This window comes from Phycodurus eques, chromosome 1 (assembly GCF_024500275.1).
Source record: "Phycodurus eques isolate BA_2022a chromosome 1, UOR_Pequ_1.1, whole genome shotgun sequence".
Taxonomy (NCBI): domain Eukaryota; kingdom Metazoa; phylum Chordata; class Actinopteri; order Syngnathiformes; family Syngnathidae; genus Phycodurus; species Phycodurus eques.
In genome coordinates this window covers 44095835-44122906 of record NC_084525.1, presented here as the reverse complement: position 1 = coordinate 44122906, position 27072 = coordinate 44095835, and the positions used below count along the sequence as shown (strand labels likewise).

General features: G+C 45.0%; 1 protein-coding gene across 6 annotated transcripts; it reads right to left on the bottom strand.

The window, feature by feature from the left end:
• Positions 1-241: 241 nt before the first annotated feature.
• Positions 242-25733, bottom strand: abcd1 (ATP-binding cassette, sub-family D (ALD), member 1). Of its 6 annotated transcripts, none has more exons than XM_061693727.1 (19): positions 24887-25733; positions 24758-24803; positions 23035-23266; positions 22883-22962; positions 14285-14442; positions 13961-14148; positions 13716-13890; positions 13447-13637; positions 13195-13375; positions 12981-13123; positions 12732-12900; positions 12017-12111; positions 9533-9678; positions 6198-6343; positions 5989-6073; positions 5786-5911; positions 5578-5665; positions 587-739; positions 242-402 (listed from the first exon to the last, which is right to left on the bottom strand). In XM_061693727.1, the coding sequence occupies exons 3-18, from the start codon at positions 23161-23163 to the stop codon at positions 590-592; spliced, it is 2250 nt and encodes a 749-aa protein (XP_061549711.1). In that variant the 5' UTR covers positions 23164-23266; positions 24758-24803; positions 24887-25733; the 3' UTR covers positions 242-402; positions 587-589. The 6 variants fall into 6 exon arrangements, with proteins under 6 accessions (XP_061549711.1, XP_061549719.1, XP_061549728.1 ...); XM_061693735.1 differs by having other exon boundaries at positions 24758-24799; XM_061693744.1 differs by having other exon boundaries at positions 24900-25733.
• Between the last annotated feature and the right edge of the window lie 1339 nt (positions 25734-27072).

The window sequence follows — 27072 nt, the reverse complement described above, 5'->3', positions numbered from 1 at the left end:
CTGGGGCATCGATTATGATATGCTGTGATGTATCCAGCAGTGTCATGTACTGGGTGACAATTCTAGTTCTAACAAGCAGTTTACAGGTAATCCAGCAGGGGGTAACAGGAACTAAAGTGACAAAGTTTTTATGCTGTGTTAGACCAGGGGACAATGTACACTCAACATGTATTGTATGTACGTATGCAGTATACACCGGAGGCAAGTATGGTTGAGGGATCATGGGGAGTCTGGTTGTCAATTGATTTTACCTCTCAAACCTTTATTTTGAAAAGCATCTTAAAAATACCATCTGTCTTGGATTAGTGAAAAATAAAGGTAGTCATCTATTGACCAAAAATATTCAAATTGTCACATTTAAAATCAATCTTCTGTCACGTCCTGGAGAATCTCGTGAAGACCCTGCAGAGAGAGACACCCAGAAGTTGATCAACAGAATTAGGGACCACTGATCGCAGCTGATGTGACCAAAGATGGAGTCTCCTAAATTCCTATTAAAACTGAACATAAAGGCAGTGGTCAAAGTGGAGTGACGTCTGCGCGCGCCGCTTTCTTGGATCAGAGAATGTGTCAAAAATGGACTTACCGATCATCCTTGGCGTGGCGTCTCGCAGGAGACAGGGGCATGGTCGGGAGGAACCTCGCCATGGCCCTCCCCCAGCAGGACGCAGAGCTCCGACAGACGCTGCTGCATTTTGGGGATTCCCGACAGCTGACTCTCCAGACGTCGTTTCTCTTCCTGCAACGGTGATAGGCAAGAGCTTGTTATTAAGGTAACAACAAAGTCACAGAGAATAAGGGTCGTTTTCATCAAATTTGATCAATAACGGTCAAGACAAAAAAGCAATTTTTCTATGCCACCTTGGTTTTATATGGGAAAACAGACACACCCTCTGGAGTCAAGGGTCACTAGTTTCGTGTTTACCATTTTATTTCATCTAAAACTTAACTTTCCTTGTTTATTGACATTTTTATTTTGACATACTGTAGTAACACTTTGGACCCAAAATCACACAAAAAATAAAGTCCGAGTAGGAAAAAGTGAATTCTTTAATTGTGAAAACCACACACATGTTGAACAAAACATTTTTATAACATAGAATTCAAATATAACTAGAGTTGCGAGCATCTATAATCGGACCCTCGCACCCCGGCCACGTTGGGGTACTGGCAGTTTGAGGTCCTGGCAGAGTGGGGTATTGGCACGATGAAGGGCCGTAAATTGCCCCCGGGCCGTAGGTTGGACACTAAGCTGTAGGACATATGCAAAGTTATGGCCCATATTGAGTAAATGTGGGCCACACAAAATGGAGGATGACCTGCAAATGGCCCCCAGGCCAAAGGTTGAACACCCCTGCTGACACAGGCGCAAAGCCGTGTAATAAGTTATATTGAGAAAATGGGGACCATACAAAAATGGGGGATGGCCCCAGGCCATAGGTAGCACACCCTGCTGTTGGACAAGTGCAAAGCCTTTTCAACGGTTATATTGACTAAATGCGTGTGTTGAGAGAAGGTAATGAACTCTTCAGCCTACTACACTACTGTATGTATTCTTTGTAATTAAAGTGAGACTTTTAATACTGTGAAGGGCTGCAAATTGCCCCCGGGCGGGAGGTTGGAAACAACACTGTAGGACAAGTGTAAAGGTATGGCCCATATTGAGGAAATGTGGGCCACACAAAAATTAAGGATGACCCGCAAATGGCCCCCAGGCCAGACGTTTCACACCACTGCTGCACGACAAGCCCAAAAGTATGACCCATGCAAATGTTGGAAAAAGGTCCGGCCGCACAGAATGGGAGGACCGGCTGCAAATGACTGCAAAGCCGTGTAACAAATTATTTTGAGAAAATGCGTTTCATACAAAAATGGGAGATGGCCCTCAAATGGCCCCCAGGCCATAGGTAGGACACCCCTGCCGTTGGACAATTGTAAAGCCTTTTCAAAGGTTATATTGTGTAAATGTGGGTTTTGGAAAAAGGTATTGAAGTCTTAGGCCTACTAAAACCCCAATTCCAATGAAGTTGGGACGTTGTGTTAAACATAAATAAAAACAGAATACAATGATTTGCAAATCATGTTCAACCTATATTTAATTGAATACACTACAAAGACAAGATATTTAATGTTCAAACTGATAAACTTTATCGTTTTTAGCAAATAATCATGAACTTGGAATTTTATGGCTGCAACACGTTCCAAAATAGCTGGGACAGGTGGCAAAAAAGACTGAGAAAGTTGAGGACTGCTCATCAAAGACCTGTTTGGTCATCTCTCATCTGCTCATCAAAGACCTGTTTGGAACATCCCACAGGTGAACAGGCTAATTGGGAACAGGTGGGTGCCATGATTGGGTAGAAAAGAGTGAATGACTGAATTGCTCAGTCATTCACAAGCAAAGATGGGGCGAGGTTCACCTCTTTGTGAACAAGTGTGTGAGAAAATAGTCGAACAGTTTAAGGACAATGTTCCTCAACGTACAATTGAAATGAATTTAGGGATTCTCATCATCTACGCTCCATAATATCATCAAAAGGTTCAGAGAATCTGGAGAAATCACTGCATGTAAGCGGCAAGGCCGAAAACCAACATTGAATGCCCGTGACCTTCGATCCCTCAGGCGGCACTGCATCAAAAACCGACATCAATGTGTAAAGGGTATCACCACATGGGCTCAGGAACACTTCAGAAAAACAATGTCAGTAAATACAGTTCGGCGCTACATCCGTAAGGGCAACTTGAAACTCTACGATGCAAAGCAATATCAACAACACCCAGAAACGCCGCCGGCTTCTCTGGGCCCAAGCTCACCTAAGATGGACTGATGCAAAGTGGAAAAGTTCTGTTCTGTGGTCCGACGAGTCCACATTTCAAATTGTTTTGGGAAATTGTGGACGTCGTGTCCTCCGGACCAAAGAGGAAAAGAACCATCCGGACTGTTATGGACACAAAGTTCAAAAGCCTGCATCTGTGATGGTATGGGGCCGTGGTAGTGCCAATGGCATGGGTAACTAACACATCTGTGAAGGACCCATTAACGTTGAAAGGTACATACAGGTTTTGGAGAAACATATGCTGCCATCCAAGCAACGTCTTTTTGATTAACGCCCCTGCTTATTTCAGCAAGACAATGCCAAAGCACATTCTGCACGTGTTACAACACTGACTGGGGTGCTTGCAGTCCAGACCTGTCTCCCATTGAAAATGTGTGGCGGACTATGAAGCGTAAAATACGACGACAGAGACCCCGGACTGTTCAACACCTGAAGCTGTACATCAAGCAAGAATGGGAAATAATTCCACCTACAAAGCTTCAACAATTAGTGTCCTCAGTTCCCAAATGTTTATTGAAAGTTGTTCAAAGGGTGTAGTGGTGCACTCGCCTGACTTTGGTGCGGGCAGCGTGGGTTCAGTTCCCACTCAGTGACGGTGTGAATGTGAGTGTGAATGGTTGTCCGTGTCTATATGTGCCCTGCGACTGACTGGCGACCAGTTCAGGGTATAGTCCGCCTTTCGCCCAAAGTCAGTTGGGATAGTCTCCCTGCGACCCTAACCAGGATAAGCAGTGTTGAAAATGGATGGATGGATAAAAGAAAAGGTGATGTAACACAGTGGTAAACATGACAATCAAATGTATCAGTTTGAACATTAAACATTAAATATCTTGTCTTTGTTGTGTATTCGTTTAAATATAGGTTGAACATGATTTGCAAATAATTGTATTCTGTTTTTATTTATGTTTAACACAACGTCCCAACTTCATTGGAATTGGGGTTGTAAACTACTGTATGTATTGTTGGTAATGAAGGTGGGACATTTAACTCCTCTGAATGTTACATTTAAGCCTTTTAATGTAACATTCAGAGTAGTTAAATTCTCAGTCATAGATCATTTTTCTGTTGAGTTTTGAACATGGTTTGTAATTACAATTTTGTTCGTATGGGGGTGCTACACGGGTGTAGGAATTTTCGTAGGCGTCAAAGGTCACTTCCTGTTGGAGTTACGATATTGCACGCACTGACTTTTTTGTGCATCTGGGTCCCCTCTATATTTATTTATATATCCAATTTTCAGAGCCGTAGGTCATACGGATTGTATGTTTGTATGGGGGTGCTACACGCGTTTAGGAATTTTTGGAGGCGTAGGTCAAACGTAGCACAAATAGGTCTTTGACGAACTGTCACCATGTTGCTTTCGGCGACCTCAGAAAAGCTACGGTTGAAGAGCCATATAATATGTCGGACAAAAAACCTTTTGATAACCTTTTATGTCCAGGTGATTCGATGGTAATGACCAAGTTTGAAGTCAATCGGATGAAATCTGTAGGACAAGTTCGCAAAAGTGTGACACGTATAAATTTTCCAAAAGTGTACATTTAAAAGGTCGAAGGTCAGTTTCTGTTGAGTTTAGGATATAAGTTGTAATTACAATTTTGTAGAAGTCGGGGTAATACAGGTACCTGCCAAGTTTGGTAGGTGTAGGTGTGACGTACCATGAATAGCTCTTTGATGAACTGTGAGTATGGCATCAGCAACCTTGCGAAAAAGGTCAAACCTTACGATTACAAATTATTAGTGTCCCTCCAAAAAGCAGTTCCTGTGCAGAATTCAGAGGGGCTAATCACAGGATTCACACTTCTACGTTGTGTCCCTTCTCTGTTTGTCCACCTGGAGGCAGCGTTCGCATTTCAGTCTGCATTTGGTGGGTTTTTGGCCACTTCATTGTCGAAATCACACTCTGATTTAGACTCTCCCACTGTCATTGTTCCTCAAGAAGACTTTCCTTCACTTTCCTGCCGTAGCAACTAGTTTTAATTGGTTGATGAGCATGTTTTCCACTAATAGAAAAGGGTTATCACAGTTTGAACTTTTATTTTCGCTTGAAAGCACTTTCTGCTCGCGAGTGCTTTCCTTAACATCACCCACCTAGGGTGACAGTAATTGGGGGGGAAAATATGGCGTAATTTATTGATCATAATTCTGGTTTTACTTGGCCAATTAACACAATTTTAAAAACTGGTATATACAGTGGGTACGGAAAGTTTTCAGTCGCCCTTAAATTTTTCACTCCTTGTTATATTGCAGCCATTTGTTAAAATCATTCAAAATTAAATCTCTCCAGTGGCATTAATGGAAACGACAGCTTGAGCGACAAAGTAGTACCGATTGCAAAAGTACCAAATAAAGGAACTCAGAAGACACTAAGATACATTTGTGTTAGTCTTCATGGAAAACACATATTTTTTAACAAAAAAAAAGAAATCCTTTACACTGTATCCAAAAATGTATCTTCAGAAAACATGTTGCAAATCATGAAATTTCATGTTGGACACCTAACAGTAAAGACATTTTGACATTAAAAGTTTGAAAAATATTATTTTAGATATTTTTTTTTTTTTTTTTTTTGTAACTTCAAAACAATTATGACCTTTTGATGGATAACAAGTGCCAGTAATTCAAATACTCATATCAGGAAAATGTATTTATTTTAAACATGAAATTCAAGGGCCATTTCTTAACCATTATTGATCAAAATTATATTTTATTATTATATTAATTAGAAGTACACGCTGACCTGCAGAGAAAGACGAGTGGTCGCATCTAGACGCTCAAAGCGCCAACCTCCTTCTCCATCAAACTGCAGGATGTGAGAGTGGTACTTCCTGTTGGAGGTATAGGAAGTGTCAGGGTGTGGCCTCAGGCAGCTGCCTTGCAGCTTTGCTGCCCCCTGCTGGCTGGAAGCTACATTGATTCACTTTGTGTGTGTGTGTGTGTGTTCTAACCAGAGGGAGGGTCTATGGGTGATTGAGAGTAAGGATATCCCAGCCTCCTTTGCAGCCTGGAAGATGCTTCCCTCCACATCGATACTCACTGCACTGGTGCACTCGTCCAGCAGAGCGTAGCTAGGCCTGCGTGAGACATTTGACTCAGTTGAGATGATCATGTGACCCCACCCAATAAATGGCGTGTGTGTTTGGTGGATCACTTGTGGTAGAACATGCGAGCCATTCCCATACGCTGCTTCTCTCCTCCTGACAGGACATCCTTCCAGTCATTGACAGACTCCCAACCTGATCCAAACATAAGCAGCAAGTCACTGGTTAGCCCCACACACGCACACGTATGCGCACACACACACACACACACACACACACACACACACACACACACACGCGCACACGCACACAAACATACCTTCCTCCCTCTCCAGGATGTAGAGAAGGTGCACGGTGCAAAGGATCTTCTCCAAAAGCGAGTCTGTCATTCCTTTGTGTGCCATCTGCTCCACAGAGTCTGGATAGATAACCTGATCTCTCAGCGTCCCCTCGGACATGTAGGGCCTGCACAGCACACGCAGTCATGCATGCTGTCTAGCAGTTGCAACAGTAGCAATAGAAACAACAGTAGAAGTAGAGTAGAACCTTCATGGAATTGGGAATTTCAGCCGCATTTTCAGGTGAAAGTCACACAAATTGGCATCATACATAAACACTCCAGACCTCAGAGGTTTCTTGGTTTAAACGTGACATCACCCGATGAGGTAATGTACATACTGGTCGAGGTTTTGTGCTGTTTCTTTAATGGGCAAATTTGCAGTTTTAAAAAAAAACACTTTTTGTCATATGTTTAAACTGTATGAACTGACAGTAGAATATTATTAAAATAATCTTTTGAAAAATCACCCCTCTCTGGCACCATCTAATGCCTTTAAATTCATTTTAATGATAATTTTACAACTGTGCAGAGCAGGATAATAATAGCGAGAGAGTGTATTGACAGGAGGCATGACCAAAGAGATATCAATTATTTGCGTGCACACGCGGCGCATGTGATAAATAATAGTGTCTGAACAGCCAGCACACTCCCACAGACTTTTGTATTTGGCCAAATTTTTCCCCCTAGTTAGCAACAAATGTTAAAAAGGAACTGGACAGCTCTCTACTTCAAATCAAGGCTAAACAGTATATAATGGTGGTGTGTGTCCCTATACACTGAAGGCTGAATGGCTGAATGGCTGAGCTTGGAAAAACACCGGGAACATTACATTGTCATCACCGAGTCGTCGGGTAAGTTGTTGAGCTCCCATATTTTTAATTGATTGTACATTACAAAAAACACAACATCAAACCGGTAACATTTCGTGTAAAATTGTGCACTCGCAGCCGCAGGCTGCCGCAGGCAAGCGGGACACAGTGGGCCTCTTGGCCAATTCCAGTGGTCCGTCGACATGCTTGCGACCGACCAAGATGCAGTCTGAGGCAGCCAGGCAAGCGCAACAAATCGGTCTCTTCCTGGAAAAACGTGATACGGCAGGGGCAGGGTCGAGGACTGAAAAATTAAACTATTGCTTGGAGTTTGAAAACTTACTGTGCCTTTAACGCCCCACAATGCTGCCTGAACCCTATGCTACTTCTAAAGGCTTCTGTATACTCGCGCGGGTGGTGACAGCGCTGACGTCACTCCGGCTATTCCGCACGTAGTTTGCCTTTACACTCGAGCGCAACCCACGTACGCAGTTTTGAAAATGTACTGCAGTTCTCCTCCAAGTCGGTGACTAAAACGGATGCATGTGACTAAAAAAATGGATGCATGTGACTAAAACGGACCAGTCACGAGAGATGATCTCCGCGGCATTCTCCACGCAGCAACAATTTTTGCCGTTTGTGCGTCAAGTGACGCAGAGGGGCGGCGCGGGCTAATGCGTCGGTCACGTGATGTAATGAGGGCGTTGTCGGCCGTGCGAGCGTGGGAGTATAAAAAGGCCTTTAGGCTTCTGTCAAATAGCCAAAGTGCCAGAAGAAAGTTAGAATGCTCCAGGAGAAGGTAAAGCTCCTGGATATTCTCAAAGAAATAAAAACAAAATTGTCTTGCGATATTCCGCTATGATGGCGTGAACAAGGCATACAGACATCCATAAAATTTTGCAATGCCATTGACGCTACCATAGTGACGTACATATAAAACCCTCTTTGTCATCATGAAAAAGCAATGCCAGCAGCTGGCTAGTATCATTTTAAAGTAGTAGAATTTCAAAATGGCCTTTATTTCCTTCAAATTTTCTCTCGTGCAGACCTTGGAGGAAAAAGCGAGGACAGGCCTGAATTAAAGTGTTTTGGGATCACAGTTAGTGGTATAACGTCGATTAAATGCATTTTTTTTCTATTTTGATATTCGCAGTAGTCCCTATTAGATCCTACCTATTTTTTATTACTGTATACCTTCCTCATTCAGCATTTAAGTTACAGCCCCTTTCATACAGTGACACTTCTTTAGAGCTGCTACAGTAGATTACATATACAGTGGTGCATTGAGATAAAAGTGACCAGATTTATGAGTTTTTCGAGAAACGAGCCGTCATTCTGACATTTTTTTGGTTTGACGTGCGAGGTCAAACCTGTATGGTGGCAGGTAACTCAACTTACTTCACAACAAAGGCACATGGCCTAAAAATTAGCATCTACTGTATGTGGAGGTGTTGTTACCCTTTAAGCATCGGATAGCTGAACACAAACACGACTGCAACACATGTAGACAGACTATATAACAATACTCACAAGCATTATCCTCTGCGGAGAACACCTAATATTACTGCCGTACTAAGAAGAGAGAAGAGAGTAGCTGTGCCTCCAGCACAGTATATCTGTCAGTAGGTCTTTTCCTGCCTCCGGGTTGCCAAGGCACGCACACCAGTATGAGCAGCACAATTGAAGAAGCTGTGACAAAAACGGTGTCAGTCTTTTTAATAGTATTTAATTATGTCATAACTATGTTTTTTGAAACTATAATATACAACCCCAATTCCAATGAAGTTGAGAAGTTGTGTTAAACATTTGACACCCCTGCTACGTTGAGGAACATTGTCCTTAAACTGTTCGACTATTTTCTCACGCACTTGTTCACAAAGCGGTGACCCTCGCCCCATATTTCCTTGTGAATGACTGAGCAATTCAGGGAAGCTCCTTTTATACCCAATCATGGCACCCACCTGTTCCCAATTAGCCTCTTCACCTGTGGGATGTTTGATTAGCATTCCTAGACTTTCTCAGTCTTTTTTGCCACCTGTCCCAGCTTTTTTGGAACGTGTTGCAGCCATAAAATTCTAAGTTAATGATTATTTGCTAAAAACGATTTTAAAAAATAAATAAATAATGTTTATCAGTTTGAACATTAAATATCTTGTCTTTGTAGTGTATTCAATGAAATAAAGGTTGAGCATGATTTGCAAACCATTGTATTCTGTGTTTATTTATGTTTATCACAGCGTCCAAACTTAATTGGAATTGTAATAAAGTGTCATTTTCCTCATTAAATAACATCACAAACATGTTTTGTTGGATTCTTTCCCCCCATTTCAGTGGGGAAAGATTATTTGTAATGAGTGTTTTGAGTTACGAGCGTGGTCAATTAACTAGTTAAACTTGTATCTCAAGGCACCATTGTATGAAGAGTATTTACCTATCTTTGCACTTTACAAAGTAGCCAAGGTTACACTGTGGTAATACGTATACAAAGAGAGCTAGTATGCATACCTCTGCGGTATGTAGAACATGTGTTCTGGTTCTGGTCGCGAAAGAACACCTCCATAAACAGGCCACAGGCCGCTGAGGATCCTGAACAAAGAACTTTTGCCACATCCGTTAGGTCCCGTGATCAACACATCCATGCCCTCGTCAACCTGACAACCCATAGTCAGCACATCAACACAAAATGCTCTCTCATAGTACACCACATAATAATAATAGCAATACAGTGGGTAAGGAAAGTATTCAGACCCCCTTCAATTTTTCACTCTGTTGTATTGCTGCCATTTGCTAAAATCATTTGAGTTCATTTTTTCCCTCATTAAAGGTACACCATTTTGACTGGAAAAAACAGGAATTGTTGACATTTTTGCAGATTTATTAAAAAAAGAAAAACTGAAATAACACAGCCATACGTATTCAGACCCTTTGCCCATATATTTAACTCAGGTGCTGTCCATTTCTTATGATCATGCTTGAGATTGTTCTACACCTTCATTTGAGTCCAGCTGTGTTTGATTATACTGATTGGACTTGATTAGGAAAGCCACACACCTGTCTGTATAAGACCTTACAGCTCACAGTGCATGTCAGAGCAAATGAGAATCATGAGGTCAAAGGAACTGCCTGAAGAGCTCAGAGACAGGTTACAAAAAAAATTCTGCTGCACTTAAGGTTACTAAGAGCACAGTGGCCTCCATAATCTTTAAATGGAAGACGTTTGGGACAATCAGAACCCTTCCTAGAGCTGGCCGTCTGGCCAAACTGAGTAATCGGGGGAGAAGAGCCTTGGTGAGAGAGGTAAAGAAGAACCCAAAGATCACTGTGGCTGAGCTCCAGAGATGCAGTCGGGAGATGGGAGAAAGTCAACCATCACTGCAACCGTCTACTAGTCGGGGCTTTATGGCAGAGTGGCCCGACGGAAGCCTCTCCTAAGTGCAAGACACATGAAAGCCCGCATGGAGTTTGCTAAAAAAACACTTGAAGGACTCCAAGATGGTGAGAAATAAGATTCTCTGGTCTGATGAGACCAAAATTGAACTTTTTGGCCTTAATTCTAAGCGGTATGTGTGGATAAAACCAGACATTGCTCATCACCTGTCCAATACAGTCCCAACAGTGAAGCATGGTGGTGGCAGCATCATGCTGTGGGGGTGTTTTTCAGCTGCAGAGATAGGACGACTGGTTGCAATCGAAGGAAAGATGACTGCGGCCAACTACAGGGATATCCTGGACGAAAACCTTCTCCAGAGTGCTCAGGACCTCAGACTGGGCCTAAGGTTCCCCTTCCAACAAGACAATGACCCTAAGCACACAGCTAAAATATCAAAGGAGTGGCTTCAGAACAACTCTGTGACTGTTCTTGAATGGCCCAGTCAGAGCCATGACTTAAACCCAATTGAGCATCTCTGGAGGGACCTGAAAATGGCTGTCGACCAACGTTCACTATCCAACCTGACAGAACTGGAGAGGATCTACAAGGAGGAATAGCAGAGGATCCCCAAATCCAGGTGTGAAAAAATTGCATCATTCCCAAAAAGACTCATAGCTGTATTAGCTCAAAGGGGTGCTTCTACTAAATACTGAGCAAAGGGTCTGAATACTTATGGCTGTGTGATATTTCAGATTTTCTTTTTTAATAAATCTGCAGAGATTTCAACAATTCTGTTTTTTCTGGCAATACGAGGTGCTGCGTGTACATTAATGAGGAAAAAAAATGAATTTAAATGATTTTAGTAAATGGCTGCAATATAACAAAGAGTGAAAAACCTTAAGGGTGTCTGAATATGTTGCGTACCCAATGGACAGTATATCCATCAATTTTCTGTACCGCTTATCCTCACTAGGGTCGCGGGCGTACTGGAGCCTATCCCAGCGATTTTCGGGCAAGAGGCGGGTACACTCTGAACTGATCGCCAGCCAATCATAGGGCACATATAAACAATAAATCATAAATGCTATAGATAAATCATAGCAAGCCAATACATCTGTGCGTTTTTTCTGTAAATACTGCTCGAGAATGGACCAATCAAGTCCACATTTTTCTTCTCCTTCACATCTGCTTCCTGCTTTGAACTGTTGGCCGTTCATTGTACACACACAAAGACTGTGTTTCATTTAATATGAATGAGTTACAGCAGGGGTGTCAAACTAATTTTTGCATATAAATGAAAGATTACCTCATATACTGTAATTACATACAGTATACACAACACATTGATGAATAACCAGTTGTCAAATCAGAAGCCTATAAAAACATATTTTTCAACTATTACATTTCTTTTCAAAGGGGGATTAGTAACGAAAAATGCTTGCAAATATCTCAATGGTATTACACTAGAACAAAACTAGCAAGTTTGATTTAGTTTCGCAGGCCACATAAAATGATGTGGCGGGCCGGATCTGGCCCCCGGGGCACCAGTTTGACACCTGTGAATTACAGTCTGTGGTAGAAGAGAAGTGTGTGTGTGTGTGTGTGTGTGTGTGAGTGACCTGGATGTTGAGGCTGGACACGACCACGTCTCCTGTCGGCGTGATGATCGGCAGATTCTCACATCGAATACCCTTCTCCACACTGACCACCTGACCTGCAGCAGGATGACATGACAACACAAAGAGCTCAGGTGTGATGTCAATTTCTCTTTCGGCCTTCTTTTTTCGCCTTCCTCTATACAGTCAAGTTATTGTTAATTCCACAAATTACTTTCTTCAGGCCTCTGGGTGGCTGAAAAGGTCTGACAGCTGCAGTTGTTTTTTTTAAGTGCTCTAGAAATTCAATCTGACGCCCTAACTCTACTCTGAGAGTGCGAGTGTTCAGAGAGGTACAGCGTGCTCCTTTCCTTTGAATTTACAAATGACCGTTATTTTGGGCTGTTGTTGTAGACAGTGCGGACAGTTGTTGAACGCATCCTTTGCTTGAACAGGTTCCATGCTCGTCCTTCCTGACACTTTCCCACTCTGTCTGCCCAGTCAGAGCAGCCAGAGTACGCTACGTCATTTCCATAGAGTGGCGCTCTGAATAACCGAATAGCACATTCTAACAATGCTCTGAGCTTCCGAACGATCCGGAGTGGAGCAGAGCGCACTCGGGAGTGGATTTGTGAATGCACCCAAAGCTGAGTTGAGTTGAATTGAGATTTGGCGCCACTCGTGAATCTGTTTTTAATGCTGTTTTGCTATTCGTGGATAACACTAGCAGAGGTCTTGCCTCGCATCTCCAGATGGCCACAGACCCTGTGGCCGTGCTGCACCACTGCTCCCCCAGTTGGCACCCCCAGGTCTCTGTCTGAGGCACGCCGGTAGATACCCTGACTGACGTCCTCAAAGACATCCAACATCGCTGAGACGCGAGCAGTGTAGCCAGCCAGTTCTGTGACCTAGAAGCAGAGATGCAGGTGTTAGCGTGCTTACTACTAAATATAGGAAGTGTGATTCAAAAGGCAGCGGGTGGGAGCACCTCCTTGTAGGAGCTCATGATCCTTTCCACAGCGTCAGCCGCAGCATTGAGCAGGTTTCTGGCCGTGGTGAAGGCTTGTGTCCTCTCGCTCACAAGCTCCTCCTCCTTCATCACCATGGCCGCTTGCTTCACCTCATCAGAGTCTGACAGCATCACAAGGTCAGATGTGGCACAGTCTAACAAGCGGCCAGGGCACGTTCACGCATGTGCTTACCATGTTCGGAGTATCCGGTGGCGGTGATGATGGGCACAGCGACCATGACCAGGCCCGAGGCGCTCCACACATATTTCATGAGGAACTGCTCCAGCATGATGTACCACAGACGCTTGACCAGGATCTGGTGGATCTGGTGGGACAAAGACTTGTAGCTCCTCTGCAGCTGGGCCATCTCCACCTACAAATCAAAAGCACCCCAGTGAGTGGCGCGCATGACGAGGGATCTGTCCAGCGTGGGACAAGCGTTACCTGGTGTCCTCCATAGAAGGCAATCTCTTCGGAGTTGGCGATAATGCGCGAGTGCATGTGCCTCAGGTCACCTTTGCGCTGCGCTTCCTCAGCCACCAGCTTTCCAAATCGCGGCGAACACGAGCGCAGCACTTTGGCTGTAAGTGCCACCACCAGGCCGGCGATGACCGAGGGCCATGTGGTGTTGGCTCCTGCACGAGAGACAACCACAGCGCCTGTCACTACATCTGCTGCCACAGGATAATGGCATCCACGGCGGCAGGTGGCACCTTTGGCGTGGGCGGTTCTCAGCAGCGTGTAGCCAGTGACAGCCACGTCCAGGATGGGCTTCGTTAGGTTGGAGTAGAGGTGGGCCACCGAGGTGGAGAACATGACGATGTCTTCTGTCAGTGACTGATCCGGGTTGGACAAACGGGCATCCATGTTGCTGACTCGGTAGTACGTCTGACACACGACACACACCAGATGGTGTCACGTCTTGCCTCGCACTAACCTGTGACCAGCAGTGTGCTACCTGGTTGCTGAAGTAAAGGTGGTAAGCGTGGGTGACCAGCCGGCTCCGGAAGCGAAGGGTCAGTTGACCTTCCAGGAACCTGATGGCGCTGTTGATGAAAGTGGCGGGAACAGCCACCAGAAGCCACTTGAGGAGCTGCAGTAAGAAGGCACGCGGGTCCTTCTTCACGATGCACTTGACGATCATGCCTGCACATGGTAGCAAGGGACAGAGCTAAGCTGAATCAAAAGTGTCTTTTTAGGATAGAAGGGAGCTATGTTTCCTGTACAGACAAGAAGTTCAGGGCTGAACTTTGCTAATACACACACAAACAAACACACTGACCATCCAGAGTGGCAACATAGATGGACAAGAAGGTTCTGGACATCAGAGTGAGCGAGTGTATGATGAGCACAGCCACCTCAGGACATAGTAACCGTGGAAACAACAACTTCAACAGGCCAGCAAGTCGTATGATGAACTCCCTGTTCACTGATGGAGACCTACACACACACAAAATGAGGTTAATGTACCATTTAATAACTGTAAATTAGAAATGGGCAACTCAAATGATGGAGGGGACAAGATTTTTCATCTGCGCACTTCCTAACCAGATCGATGACAAATATGCCATTTTAAATACGGTCAAAATATGTGCATATATCTGTTTTTTATTGAACCAATGTACATCAAAGTATCTTAATATATTTTGTGCTCAAATGTACACAACCCAATTCCAATGAAGTTGGGAATTTGTGTAAAACAAAAAAAAACTATTTGCAAATCTTTTTTAACCTATATTCAACTGAATACACTACAAAGACAAGATATTTATTGTTCAAACTGATTAACTTAATTGTTTTTGGGGGGTTTTGCAACTATTTAATCATTTGAAATTTGATGCCTGCAACACATTCCAAAAAGCTGGGACAGGGGCATGTTAACCACTGTGTTACATCACCTTCCCTTTTAACAACACTCAATAAACATTTGGGAACTGAGGACAATAATTGTTGAAGTTTTGTAGGTGGAATTATTTTCCATTCTTGCTTGATGTACAACTTCAGTTGCTCAACAGTCCGAGGTCTCCATTGTCGTATTTTGCGGTTCATAATTCGCCACACACTTTCAATGGGAGACAGGTCTGGACTGCAGGCAGGCCAGTCTCGTACCCGCACTCTTTTACTATGAAGTCATGATGTTGTAACACGTGCAGAATTTCGCTTGGCATTGTCTTGCTGAAATAAGCAGGGACGTCCCTGAAAAAGACATTGCTTGGATGGCAGCATATGTTGATCCAAGACTCACAGTATGTACACTACCTTTCAGGATTAATGGTGCCTTCACAGATGTGCAAGTTAACCATGACATGGGCACTAACACACACCCAAACCATCACAGATGCTGTCTTTTAAACTTTCCAATGATAAGCCGGATGGTCGTTTTCCTCTTTGGCCCAGACGACATCCATGATTTCCAAAAACAATTTGAAATGTGGACTTTGAGTAAACAGCACACTTTTCCACTTTGCTTCAGTCCGTCTCAGATGAGCTTGGGCCCAGAGAAGCCACTTTGCATGGTAGAGTTTTAACTTGCATTTGTAGATGTAGCGACAAACTGTGTTGACTGAAAATGGTTTTCTGGTGGTCCGGAGCTCGTGAGGCCATATCCTGTACACAATGATGCCCGTTTAAAATGCACTGCTGCCTGAGAGATCGAAGGTCACAGGCATTAAATGTCGGTTTTCGGCTTTGCCGCTTACGTGCAGAGATTTCTCCAGTATTTCGTATTTTGTCTCAGAATCTCTTCGTTCCCAGGTCTTGGAATGGGCACACAATTCCCGTCTAAGATCACCCAGGTATCCATAATAGGACGCTGGCTGTTTTGCGTCAGCGCTTCTGGTGGCCGACCATGGAGGCAGACACCTAGTCATACGTCACTGCCTGCACCGTTTGTGCTCAAAGCAAGACCTCAACTAGGCCCAGTTCCAGTCTCCTCCTCCCGTTGACAATTCCCAGCCATCTATGGTCCCATATAGCCCTGGATTTTGTTACCACTTCAAAAAGCAACACAGTCATCCTTACCGTAGTGGACCGTTGGACCACTACTTAAGCTCCCATCCACCAAGAAGACTGCCGATCTATTGGTCCAACATGTTTTTCACTTCCACAGCATCCCTTCTGATATTTTCTCAGATAGGGGCCCCCAGTTCACCTCACAGGTCTGGAAGGCGTTTTTTGTAGCACTGGGCATTGGAGTGAGTCTTTCCTCTGGTTTCCATCTCCAGACGAATAGTCAATGCGAGCACACAAATCAGCAGCTCGAGACGGCTCTCCATTGCATGACAGAGTCCAACCCTGCTTTGTGGAGTAATATGCTCGCTTGGATTGAATATGCCCATAACTCCCTGCCAAGCGCTTCTTCTGGTATGTCCCCTTTCCAGTGCTCCCTAGGCTACCAACCTCCGCTGTTTTCCTCACAAGAGAGCGAGATAGCAGTCCCCTCTGTGCAGAACCACATGCGGCGCTGTTCCAAGATCTGGAGACAGGCCTGCTGCGCTCTGCTCCACGCCTACACAAGGTCTTGGTTGTAAGCCAACTGTCGCCGCACCACTGCACCTGCTTACGCTGTTGGCCAGAAGGTGTGGTAATGTGCCAAGACTTTGCCAATTAAGGTGGACTCCAGAAAATTGGCTCCCCGGTTCATTGGCCCTGATTAGATTGCGGCCTTGGTGAACCAATGTGCTGTACGCCTTAGGCTCCCGGCCTCCCTTCGGGTTCACCCCACGTTTCATGTCTCACAGGTTAAACCGGTTTATTACAGCCTGTTGTCCTCCCCTGTGCCGCCCCCACCTCCTCCCCAGGTTATCGATGGGCAGGCTGCCTACTTGGTGAACAAGCTGCTGGATGTCCGTCGCCGTGGGAGGGGCTTCCACTACCTGGTTGACTTGGAGGGCTATGGACCGGAGGAGCGGAGCTGGGTCTCCTGCCCGGCAGGTTCTGAGCAAGGTCCTGAGCCGTGACTTCCATCGTCGGCACCTGGGACTCCTGGGTTGTGCGCAGGGTGGCGCACGTAGGGGGCGGGGTACTGTCAGGGCTGCTGCCTCAGCACCCTGAACCCCTCTGTGTGTGTGTGTGTGTGTGTGTGTGTGTGTGTGTGTGTGTGTGTGTGTGTGCTCGCAGGTGCAGGAGTACAAGTGGAGAGACGAGTTGGAGCTGTGATTCATTATCATCAACGGTGTACTTAAGTCGGTCCCTAACGCCACCTCGTTGCCAGATCATCTTGTATAGTCACACTGTCAGTCGCATCTAGCTCGTGAAGTCGTTCACAGTCAGATCCTGATCAGCACTTTCCCTTGCCTTCCAGAATCTCCACACCTGCTTCCTTGTCTGCACACCTGCTTGCCTGCGGAGTCCCTCCACGCCTGCCTATTCGCCTGCAGACCTTCTTGTCTACTGAAGCCCTCTACGCCAGTTTCTTCAACTTCACACCTGCCTGCCCTAGGATTCCCTTGTTGGGCCTAGTCTCAGCACCCAAGATTCAACTACCCCTACCTGGGTGACTCTCCCTCCCTTTTTTGCCTGTTGCTTGTAAATAAACGTCTGATACATTTGCTTGTTTGGCTTCTCTCTGCTGTTCGGTACCCCCCTGCTTCACGAACCCTAACAGTTCACCTGTGGAATGTTCCAAACAGGTGTTTTTTTTAAGCAGTCCTCACCTTTCCCAGTCTTTTGTTGCCCCTGCCCCAGCTTTTTTTGGAATGCAGGGATGAAATTCAAAATGAGAAGATATTTGCAAAAAAAACTAACATGTTTGAACATTAAATATCTCGTCTCTGTCGTGTATTCCATTGAATATAGGTGGAATGTAGGTTTTGCAAATCATTGTATTCTGTTTTTATTTACCTTTTACACAACGTCCCAACTTCATTAGAATAGGGGTTTGTATCAAAGATCCACTCTTCAACAACAAAGGGTTTGAAGCAATCAAAAGATCATCACATACTGTGATTTTTTTTTCCCAGTGCAAAGGGCTCTCTTACTTAAAATTACAATTTAAAGATGGCACAAAACTATTGAATAGAAACCAACATTAAGAACTAATTTTGTGCATTTTTTCACACAAAAAAAAATATTAAAAATGTTTTAAAACTAAATAAATAAATCAACTCACTAAAAATTTTATTATTATTATACTCCTGCATGTCATTCAAAATCCCAAAATTATTAGGCTTACTCACTTTGCAGTATAGGGCTCTTCACCCTGCTTTGTTGAAGGAGCCCCCGGTGCATCTCCACCATACGCATTTGCAACACTATTCGCGGCGTTAAATGCACAGCATGTCCATGTTTTTAGAGAACACACATTTTAGTAACCTCTCATGTACTTTAAACAAACTGTCAACAGTTCTTCCATCCATCCACCTATCAATCCATCCATCCATTTTCTGACCCGCTTCTCCTCACTAGGGTCGCGGGCGTGTTGGAGCCTATCCCAGCTATCATCGGGCAGGAGGCGGGGTACACCCTGAACTGGTTGCCAGCCAATCGCAGGGCACATACAAACAAACAACCATTCGCACTCACATTCACACCTACGGGCAATTTTTAGTCGTCAATTAACCTACCATGCAAATGCCCAACCGATAATCAATGTTCCTGTGACAGTGACAATAAAGTTCTTTTTATATTATATTCTGTTTGAGATATTTTCTTTGTGTGTGTGTGTTCACAAATGTTTGGTTATGTGTTTTGTGATGGTTTTTGTTGGTATTAATTGACCGACGTTAGGCCATAAAGTCAGTTGTCAAAATATGTTCCTTAAAATGTTTCCAGAGTAGATAAAGATGAAATCTAGAAATGTATGCACTCTGTCACATGGTGAGAAATATTTATTATAATCAATGTTAAAATACCAGTCACCTTTAGAAATTGCATAAACAGACTCATTTAAATAAAAAAGCTATTTATAATCGTAACGTTCATTTGCCACAAGATGGAATCTTGGAAATGTAAACAATTGCCGCGTCTGCATATGACACAGCCAGCAGGAGGTAAGGGATGTTGACGTGTCGTCCCAATTCCTAGGGCCATTTACCGCTTCATCTTGGCCCTCCAAACGAAGGCCTAAGAAGAATGGGTAAGACGAAGGGGAAGGGCTAAGTGGTAGAATTGGGATTGGCCCATAGTCTCTCCAGTGTGTCCTGGGTCGTCCTCGGGGCCTCCTCCCAGTGGGTTGTGCCCAGAACACCTCACGAGGGAGGCGTCCAGGAGGCGACCTAACTAGATCCCCGAGCCACCTCCTCTGGCTCCTCTCGAAGTGGAGGAGCAGCAGCTCGACTCTTTGAGTACCTCCCTGATGTTCCGAGCTTCTCTAAAGGAGAGCCAGGACACCCTGCGGAGGAAACCCATTTCGGCGGCTTGTATCCACAAGCTTGTTCTTTCAGTCATGACCCACAGTTCATGACCATAGGTGAACGTGGGAACGTAGATCGACTCGTAAATCAATAGCTTTGCTTTTCGGCTCAGTTCCTTCTTCACCACGACAGACCGACACAGAGTCAATCAGTCTGTCAATCTCCCGCTCCATTCTTCCCACACTTGTGAACAAGACCCCAAGATAACTTTAACTCCTCCACTTGGGGCAGAACCTCATTCCCTTTTCCGATAGAGTAGCATCGTCTCAGATTTGAAGGTGCTGATTCTCATCCCAACCACGTCACACTCGGCTGTGAACCACTCCAGTAAGAGTTAAAGATTGTGGCTTGATGAAGCCAACAGAACTACATCATCTGCAAAAGGCAGAGATGTAATACTGTGGTCACCAAACTGCACCCCCTCAACGCCTTCTGTCCATAAAGGTTATGAACAGAATCGGTGGCAAAGCGCAGCCTTGTCGGAGTCCAACCCTCACTGGAAACGAATCCAAATTACTGCCAGCAATGCAGAACAAGCTCTGACACCAGTCGAATACTCCATACTCTAGAAGCACCCACCTCCCCGAACAAAACTCCCTGAGACACAGAGTCAAATGCATTCTCCAAGTCTACAAAACACATGTAGACTGGTTGGGCGAACTCCCATGCACCCTCGACGGCCCTGCTGAGCTAAAAAGTATAGAGCTCGTTTACTTTTCCACGGCAAAGACGATGACCACACTGCTCTTCCTGAATCTGAGATTCGACTTCCTGATGGACTCTAATCTCCAGAACCAGGGAGGCTGAGGAATGTGATACCTCTATAGTTGGAACACACACCCTGTGCCCCTTTCTGAAAAAGAAAGTCTGCCAATCGAGAGGCACTGTCCCCGATGTTGCAGAGTCGTGTAAACCAGGAAAGCCCCACAATATCGAGAGCCTTCAGGAACTCCAGTTGGATCTCATCCACCACCCGGGGCCGTACCACATTGGAGCTTTTTAACGACCTTGGTGCTTAGTAGGTGCCGCGGTAGAATTGAGGAGGTCTTTGAAGTATTCAGCCCACCGACTTACAACGTCCCGAGTTCAGGTCAGCAGCGCCCCATCTCCACCATACACAGCGTTGACGGTGCATTGTTTCCCCCTCCAGAGACGCTGGAAGGTGGACCGGAGTTTATTCAAAGCTGTCAGGAAGTCGTTCTCCATGGCCTCACTTAATTCCTCCCATGCCCGAGCTTTTGCCTCAGCAACCACCAAAGCTGTGTTCCGCTTGGCCTGCCAGTAACCATCAGCTTCCTCCGGAGTCCCAAGGCCCAATAGGACTATTTCTTCAGCTTGATGGCATCCCTTATCACTGGTGTCCACCAACGGGTTCGGGGATTGCCGCCACGACAGGCACCGACCACCTTACGGCCATAGCTCCAGTTGGCCGCCTCAACAATAGAGGCGCGGAACATGGTCCACTTGAACTCAATGTCCCGAGCCTCCCCCGGGACATGGGTGAAATTCTGCTGGAGGTGGGAGTTGAAGCTCCTTCTGACAGGGGACTCTGCCAGATGTTTCCAGAAGACCCTCACAATACGTTTAAGTCTGCCAGGTTGGACCAGCATCTTCCCCCACCATCAGAGCCATCAATGGTGATCGATTGACAGTTCTCTCTTTTCACCCAAATGTCCGAGATATGAGGCCGCAAGTCTGATGACACAACCACAAAGTCAATCACTGACCTGCGGCCAAGGGTGTCCTGGTGCCAAGTGCACATGTGGACACCTTTATGTCTCAACATGGCATTTTGTTATGGACAATCCGTGAATAACAAAGTCCAATAACAGTACACCACTCAGGTTCTGGTCGTTTGTCCCGATCACGCTCCTCCAGGTCTCACTGTCATTGTCCACGTGAGCACTGAAGTCCCCCAGCAAAAGAAGGGAGGCCCCAGCAGGAGCGCTCTCCAACAACCCCTCTCAGGACTCCAAAAATGGAGGGTACTCTAATCTGCTGTTTGGTGCACAGGCACAAACAACAGTCACGACCCATCCCCCCACCCGAAGGCGAAGGGAGGTTACCCTCTCGTCCACCGAGGTAAACCACAATCTACAGGTACCGAGCTGGGGGGCAATAAGTATGCCCACACCTGCTCAGCGCCTCTCACCGTGGGTAATTCTAGAGTAGAAGGGAGTCCAACCCCTCTCAAGAGGACTGGTACCAGAGCCCGAGCTGTGTGTGGGTTGTGAGCCTGACTATATTTAGTCGGAACTTCTCAACCTCACACACCAGCTCGGGCTGCTTCCTTGCCAGAGAGATGACATTCCACGCCCGTAGAGCCAGCTTTTGTAGCCGGGGATCAGACCAACAAGGTCCCTGCCTTCGGCCACCACCCAGCTTACTATGCACCTGACCCCGTTGGCTTCTCCCACAGGTGGTGAGCCTACGGGAAGGGGAACCCCCGTTGCCTCTTGGGTAGCGCCCAGTCGGGCCCCATGGGTGCAGGCCTGGCCACCAGGCGCTCGCCTTCGAGCCCCACCTCCAGTCCTGGCTCCAGAGGGGAGCCACAGTGACCCACTCCCAGGCAAGAGGAAGCTTAGATCGATTTATGTTCATCCTCATAATGGGTCTATGAGCCGTACATTGTCTGGTCCCTCACCTTGAACCTGTTTGCCACTGGTAACCCTACCATGGCTGTGAAGCCCCAGACAACTTCGCTCCTAGGATCATTAGAACACACAAACACCTCCACTACGATAAGGTGACGGCGCGGGGAGGGTGGTCAACGGTTTTTGTGAAGAAGAAAAAATAAAGAAATCACTGTTGTTTGTACACTTTTGATTTGAAAGCTATGCAGCTTCAGTATACTTCTCGCATTAACTTTGGTTCCCAGCACTGTTTATGTTACCCATAGTTAGTTGAATGTGTGTCTTAATTAACTGTCGCCTTACGTTTATTTTGCACTTTGTTTGCATGAAACCCTGACTTTGAGTTGTGTCTGATATAGTAACCTCCCGGTCAGTTCCACTGTCTGCTAAGATGAGTTTACCAAATATATAAAATGTTATTGTGGTCTTCCTGGTATTTACACGACAAAACCTTCTTAAAGGAGGCAAAAGAGCCTCCATTTGTCTTGTACGACTCATCAGCGCCACAAAACAATCTTGGCTGACGTCGTCGCTAAGCAAACTAGATACATCGGGTTGCCTTCAAATTTGTTGAACATATAAACTGCTTCCTATTATTTATGATATACCTGATGGAGAACACCCAGTGGAAGCACTACTAAGTGATGTCTGCCATCTATGGTGATGGTACTATTGCAACTTAAAACAACAACAAGTAATATACTTGATCAATTTTAAATTGTAATATGCTGGAGAAAAAAAATTGGGGGGTTAGTGGGAATTAATCGATGGGCCACTCACAGTGTGGGCATGGGCTGTATCAGTTTCCCATCCCTGGGGTAAATGCACGCACGCACACAGACAGACAGACAGACAGACAGACAGACAGACACACACACACACACACACACACACCTCTTGTCGTTCCCCGTCAGCTTGTCGACATTTGAGGCAGTGGAGTCATTGACCAAGCCCACAGTGAGCTCAGTCCTCCCCTGGAGAATAAACATACTTAAGTGAACTAGTATATGTGTGAGTGTGACTGCACACACGTGTATGTGTCTCACCTGGGTCCTCCTCCAGACGTACGGCAACAACTTTTTGATGCCGTAGGTAGCTAACAGAGCTGCCGCCAGGTGCCGGAGCCGTAAGCTCCGCCTCAGCTGAGCGGGCAGTTTCTGATAGGTCAGCTGCATGTTGACGGACAACCGCCTTCCACCAATGAGAAGACAGTAACTGCAGCGGGCTATGGGGGTGACTTTGCGGTCAGCAGAGCGAGGACCACGATGTCATGACGACCTGAACAAAGATCGTTGTGCTTAAAAAGTGTCCCAATATAATTGCCCCCTATTCTGTGGACAGCCACCAGGGGCCATGCTTTCATACATATAGTTTTTGATCATGTGATCAGTTTTGTTTGTCAGTCATGTTGGCGGTTTTATCTGGAAGATTCTTTATTCCAGTGATTCTCAAAGTGTGGTACGAGTACCACTGGTGGTAAATGGGCTTCCTCTAGTGGTACACGAAGAATCACTGAATTAAATGTTCAAACTCCATGTTACAGTGTCTTAAATCTTTTTTGAATCCAGAAAAAATTATTTGTGATCTAAAGTTCAGTGGTATTTAACTTTTAAGTACAATATACTTACATGTAACCTTTTTTAACTGTTTAACCTTTATTTAGGTCCTTTTTTTTTTACTTATGTGCATTACGTTCCTTTATTTAGGCGGCGTGTTGATGTTCAAATTCTGCATTACTTTACAGCACAGGTGTCAAACTAAAGGCCCGTGGGTCACATCCGGCTCGCCATATCATTCTATGTGGCCGGTGAAAGCAAATCATGTCCATCAACTTCCATGATTCTTACTCAAATCTGTACCAAAATTTAAAATCCATCCATCCATCCATTTTCTGAGCCGCTTCTCCTCACTAGGGTCGCGGGCGTGCTGGAGCCCATCCCAGCTGTCATCGGGCAGGAGGCGGGGTACACCCTGAACTGGTTGCCAGTCAATCGCAGGGCACATACAAACAAACAACCATTCACAATCATAGTCACACCTACAGGCAATTTAGAGTCTCCAATTAATGCATGTTTTTTGGGATGTGGGAGGAAACCGGAGTGCCCGGAGAAAACCCACGCAGGCACGGGGAGAACATGCAAACTCCACACAAGTGGGGCCGGGGATTGAACCCGGGTCCTCAGAACTGTGAGGCTGACGTTCTAACCAGTCAGCCACCGACTGTTGTTGCTATCAAACCCCTTTTACAGTAACTTCAACAATAGTTGAACAAACTATTATCCTTGACTTCTAATTTCAAAACTAATTATCCATCAATTTGTTGTGTGAAGGTAATAATATGATGAGTTGATTAAATATTTACACAGTTTCACAGTCATAGCGGACGGACCTCTGAGGGAAATGGCAACTACAAAAATGAGTTTGACACCCATGTCTTACGATATTAAATACACTTTTTAGATTTAAAATCTGTCTGGTTTTTGCTGAACCCGTAGGCCTACTAGACTACAGTATATTTGCGTTGGTCATGATGGTGGGACTTGGAAGGCTCAGTATTTTTTTAGTTGGTACTGGTGTAAAACATTTGCGAACCACTGCTCGATTCAAACACTCAAAAACCACCGAAACAAAACAATGCTTCGGCCTCCAACATGGCGGTGAGTGACGTTTCCACTTGTGTAACAGACGTGTCATTACTCAACTCTGACGGTGACGTCAATCAGATGACGATGTGTCACGTGACGTGTGTTTAAGTAAAACTTCACTTACTGTAAGAACTCCTATCCCCTTGTTTCCTTCCTCGTCTCCTTGCTGCCTATCACACAGTTACACAAAGAGGAAATCAAGTCTTTTAATGGCGTCTCAAACAAACAGTGGTTGTTGTTGCTGGAGGAGCACCATTAGCACTGACAGCGCAGCAGCCGGCTCCCAGCAGCCAGTGAGCGTTCCGAGGACAGATTTATGGAAATTTTGTTTTCCTGCGAATAGTTTCGTCAACAGTAGCGATGTGCTGGTTCCGAGGCAACGGCCTCGATTCGGTTCGGAAAACGTCGGGCGGCGATGCTAACAGTAGAGCAACTTTGTAGTGATCTAAGCATGAAGCAGCTCCCAGTTTCCGGTACAGTCTCTTTCATCCGATCCTTTGGACCGGCACACACGCACTAAGTCCACCTACACGTGTGAAGCACATAGAAAACATGTGCAATGTTCCCTGGTTGATCGAACAACTTACGTGTACTCAAGTGCACCACAAAGTTAGGTTTACCCCGGAGGAGCAGCGGCCTCGTCCCAATACTAACAGCACATGCGTCCTACCCTGCTACACATGCGCCCTTCCTTAGTTCCTTCGTTCCTTCCTTCCTTCCTTCCAGTATACTAGTGGTGTAATAAGCTATAAATCACTATCCCAAAATGGTCCCATTGCTTTTATTATAAGTGCATTCTGAAAATATTCACATTAAGCTAGGCGGTGCGGATGTACGTTAAGAAACCCAACTCCCCAATCCTTAAAAGAGGTTTTGAGCGGCCTCGGCACTCGACTCCCACTACATGAAACGGTGGCAGCGGGAGTTCGAACCCCGATGTGGTCGACCGCGCACGAAGCGTCACAGTAGTACGCAGACCTACAAAATCAGACGGCTTACTAATGACCCGAGTCAAAATATTATTTGATAGCAGCAGCAACGTTTGAATCGCCTCTAACGCTCATTTTAAAAATCACCCCAGACGCTGAATAACTTCCTGGTCAAAGCGTCCAATCAAGTCGTCCCTCTCGTCCAATCAGCGATGAGTCTTATCCTTGACCAGTACCTACTTCTTTCGGTAGCATAATGTCGTTGTGTGTTGTTTTTTTAAATAGTTATTTGTTGTTGTTTTTATTTGCTATTGTGCTTAGTTATTTGCTGTTGTGATTTGTTTTACTTGCCGTTGTGTATTGTGATTTGTTGTGGGTTTTTTTATTTGCCGTGTTTAGTTATTTGTTGTGTTTTTGAACTTGCCATTGTGTTTAGTTATTTGCTGTTGTTTATTTTAACTTGCCGTTGTTTTTAGTTATTTGCTGTTGTTTTTTACACTTCAGGGCCACCGTAGATTACTTTTTAAATGTAGTTGGTTATAATTACAAGTTACCCTGTTGAAAATGTAATTATAGTTGACATATTTCAATTGTTTTCTCAAAGTAATATTGCTAAATACATTTGATTCCATTTTGATTACTTTTCTTAATTTTGAATGAAGGCATCAACAGGACCCTTGGATGTTTCCTTGCTCAGTATTTTGGAATTAACCACATATTTGTTCTTTACACAAATAATAAACCGATAACAAAACATGATGAAACGTAAAAACATTTCATTATACTCTCTCACACACACAACATGATACGTTGACCTAATGTTGGCTAATGTGCACAATTTAGACAATATCGCTTAATATGACAACGCAGATCAGTGAATGCGCCATAAAACAAAGTCCAGAATTATAAAGAAGAAACGTTTCAAAAGTATTTTTTTAATGTGCAAAAGTGTATCTAGACGAGTCTAACCTTTTCAAAATCTCAGATAACTTAATACATTGTACCACAAGGTGGCGCTTCAAGGTCATATTTGCAAAAATATGTCATCTCTTGTTCCCATTTTCCCTCTATTTTTTTCTTTTCCTCCTGTGTTCTGGACAGTTTTGGCTCTGTTGACGTTTCCAAAGTTCACATCAATACTTTTTTTTTTTTAACTCTCCTGTTCACCTGCATGGCCTTGCAGAATGGTGGATCTGTATGTCTTTGTGCTGGAACAGTTTTGCTGTGCAACGGGGGAGTTTGAAATACTCCCTCATCTTATTTTTCATCCATCCATTTTCTGAGCCGCTTATCCTCACTAGGTTCGCGGGCGTGCTGGAGCCTATCCCAGCTGTCATCGGGCAGGAGGCGGGGTACACCCTGAACTGGTTGCCAGCCAATCGCAGGGCACATAGAAACAGACAACCATTCGCACTCACAGTCATGCCTACGGGCAATTTAGAGTCTCCAATTAATGCATGTTTTTGGGATGTGGGAGGAAACCGGAGTGCCCGGAGAAAACCCACGCAGG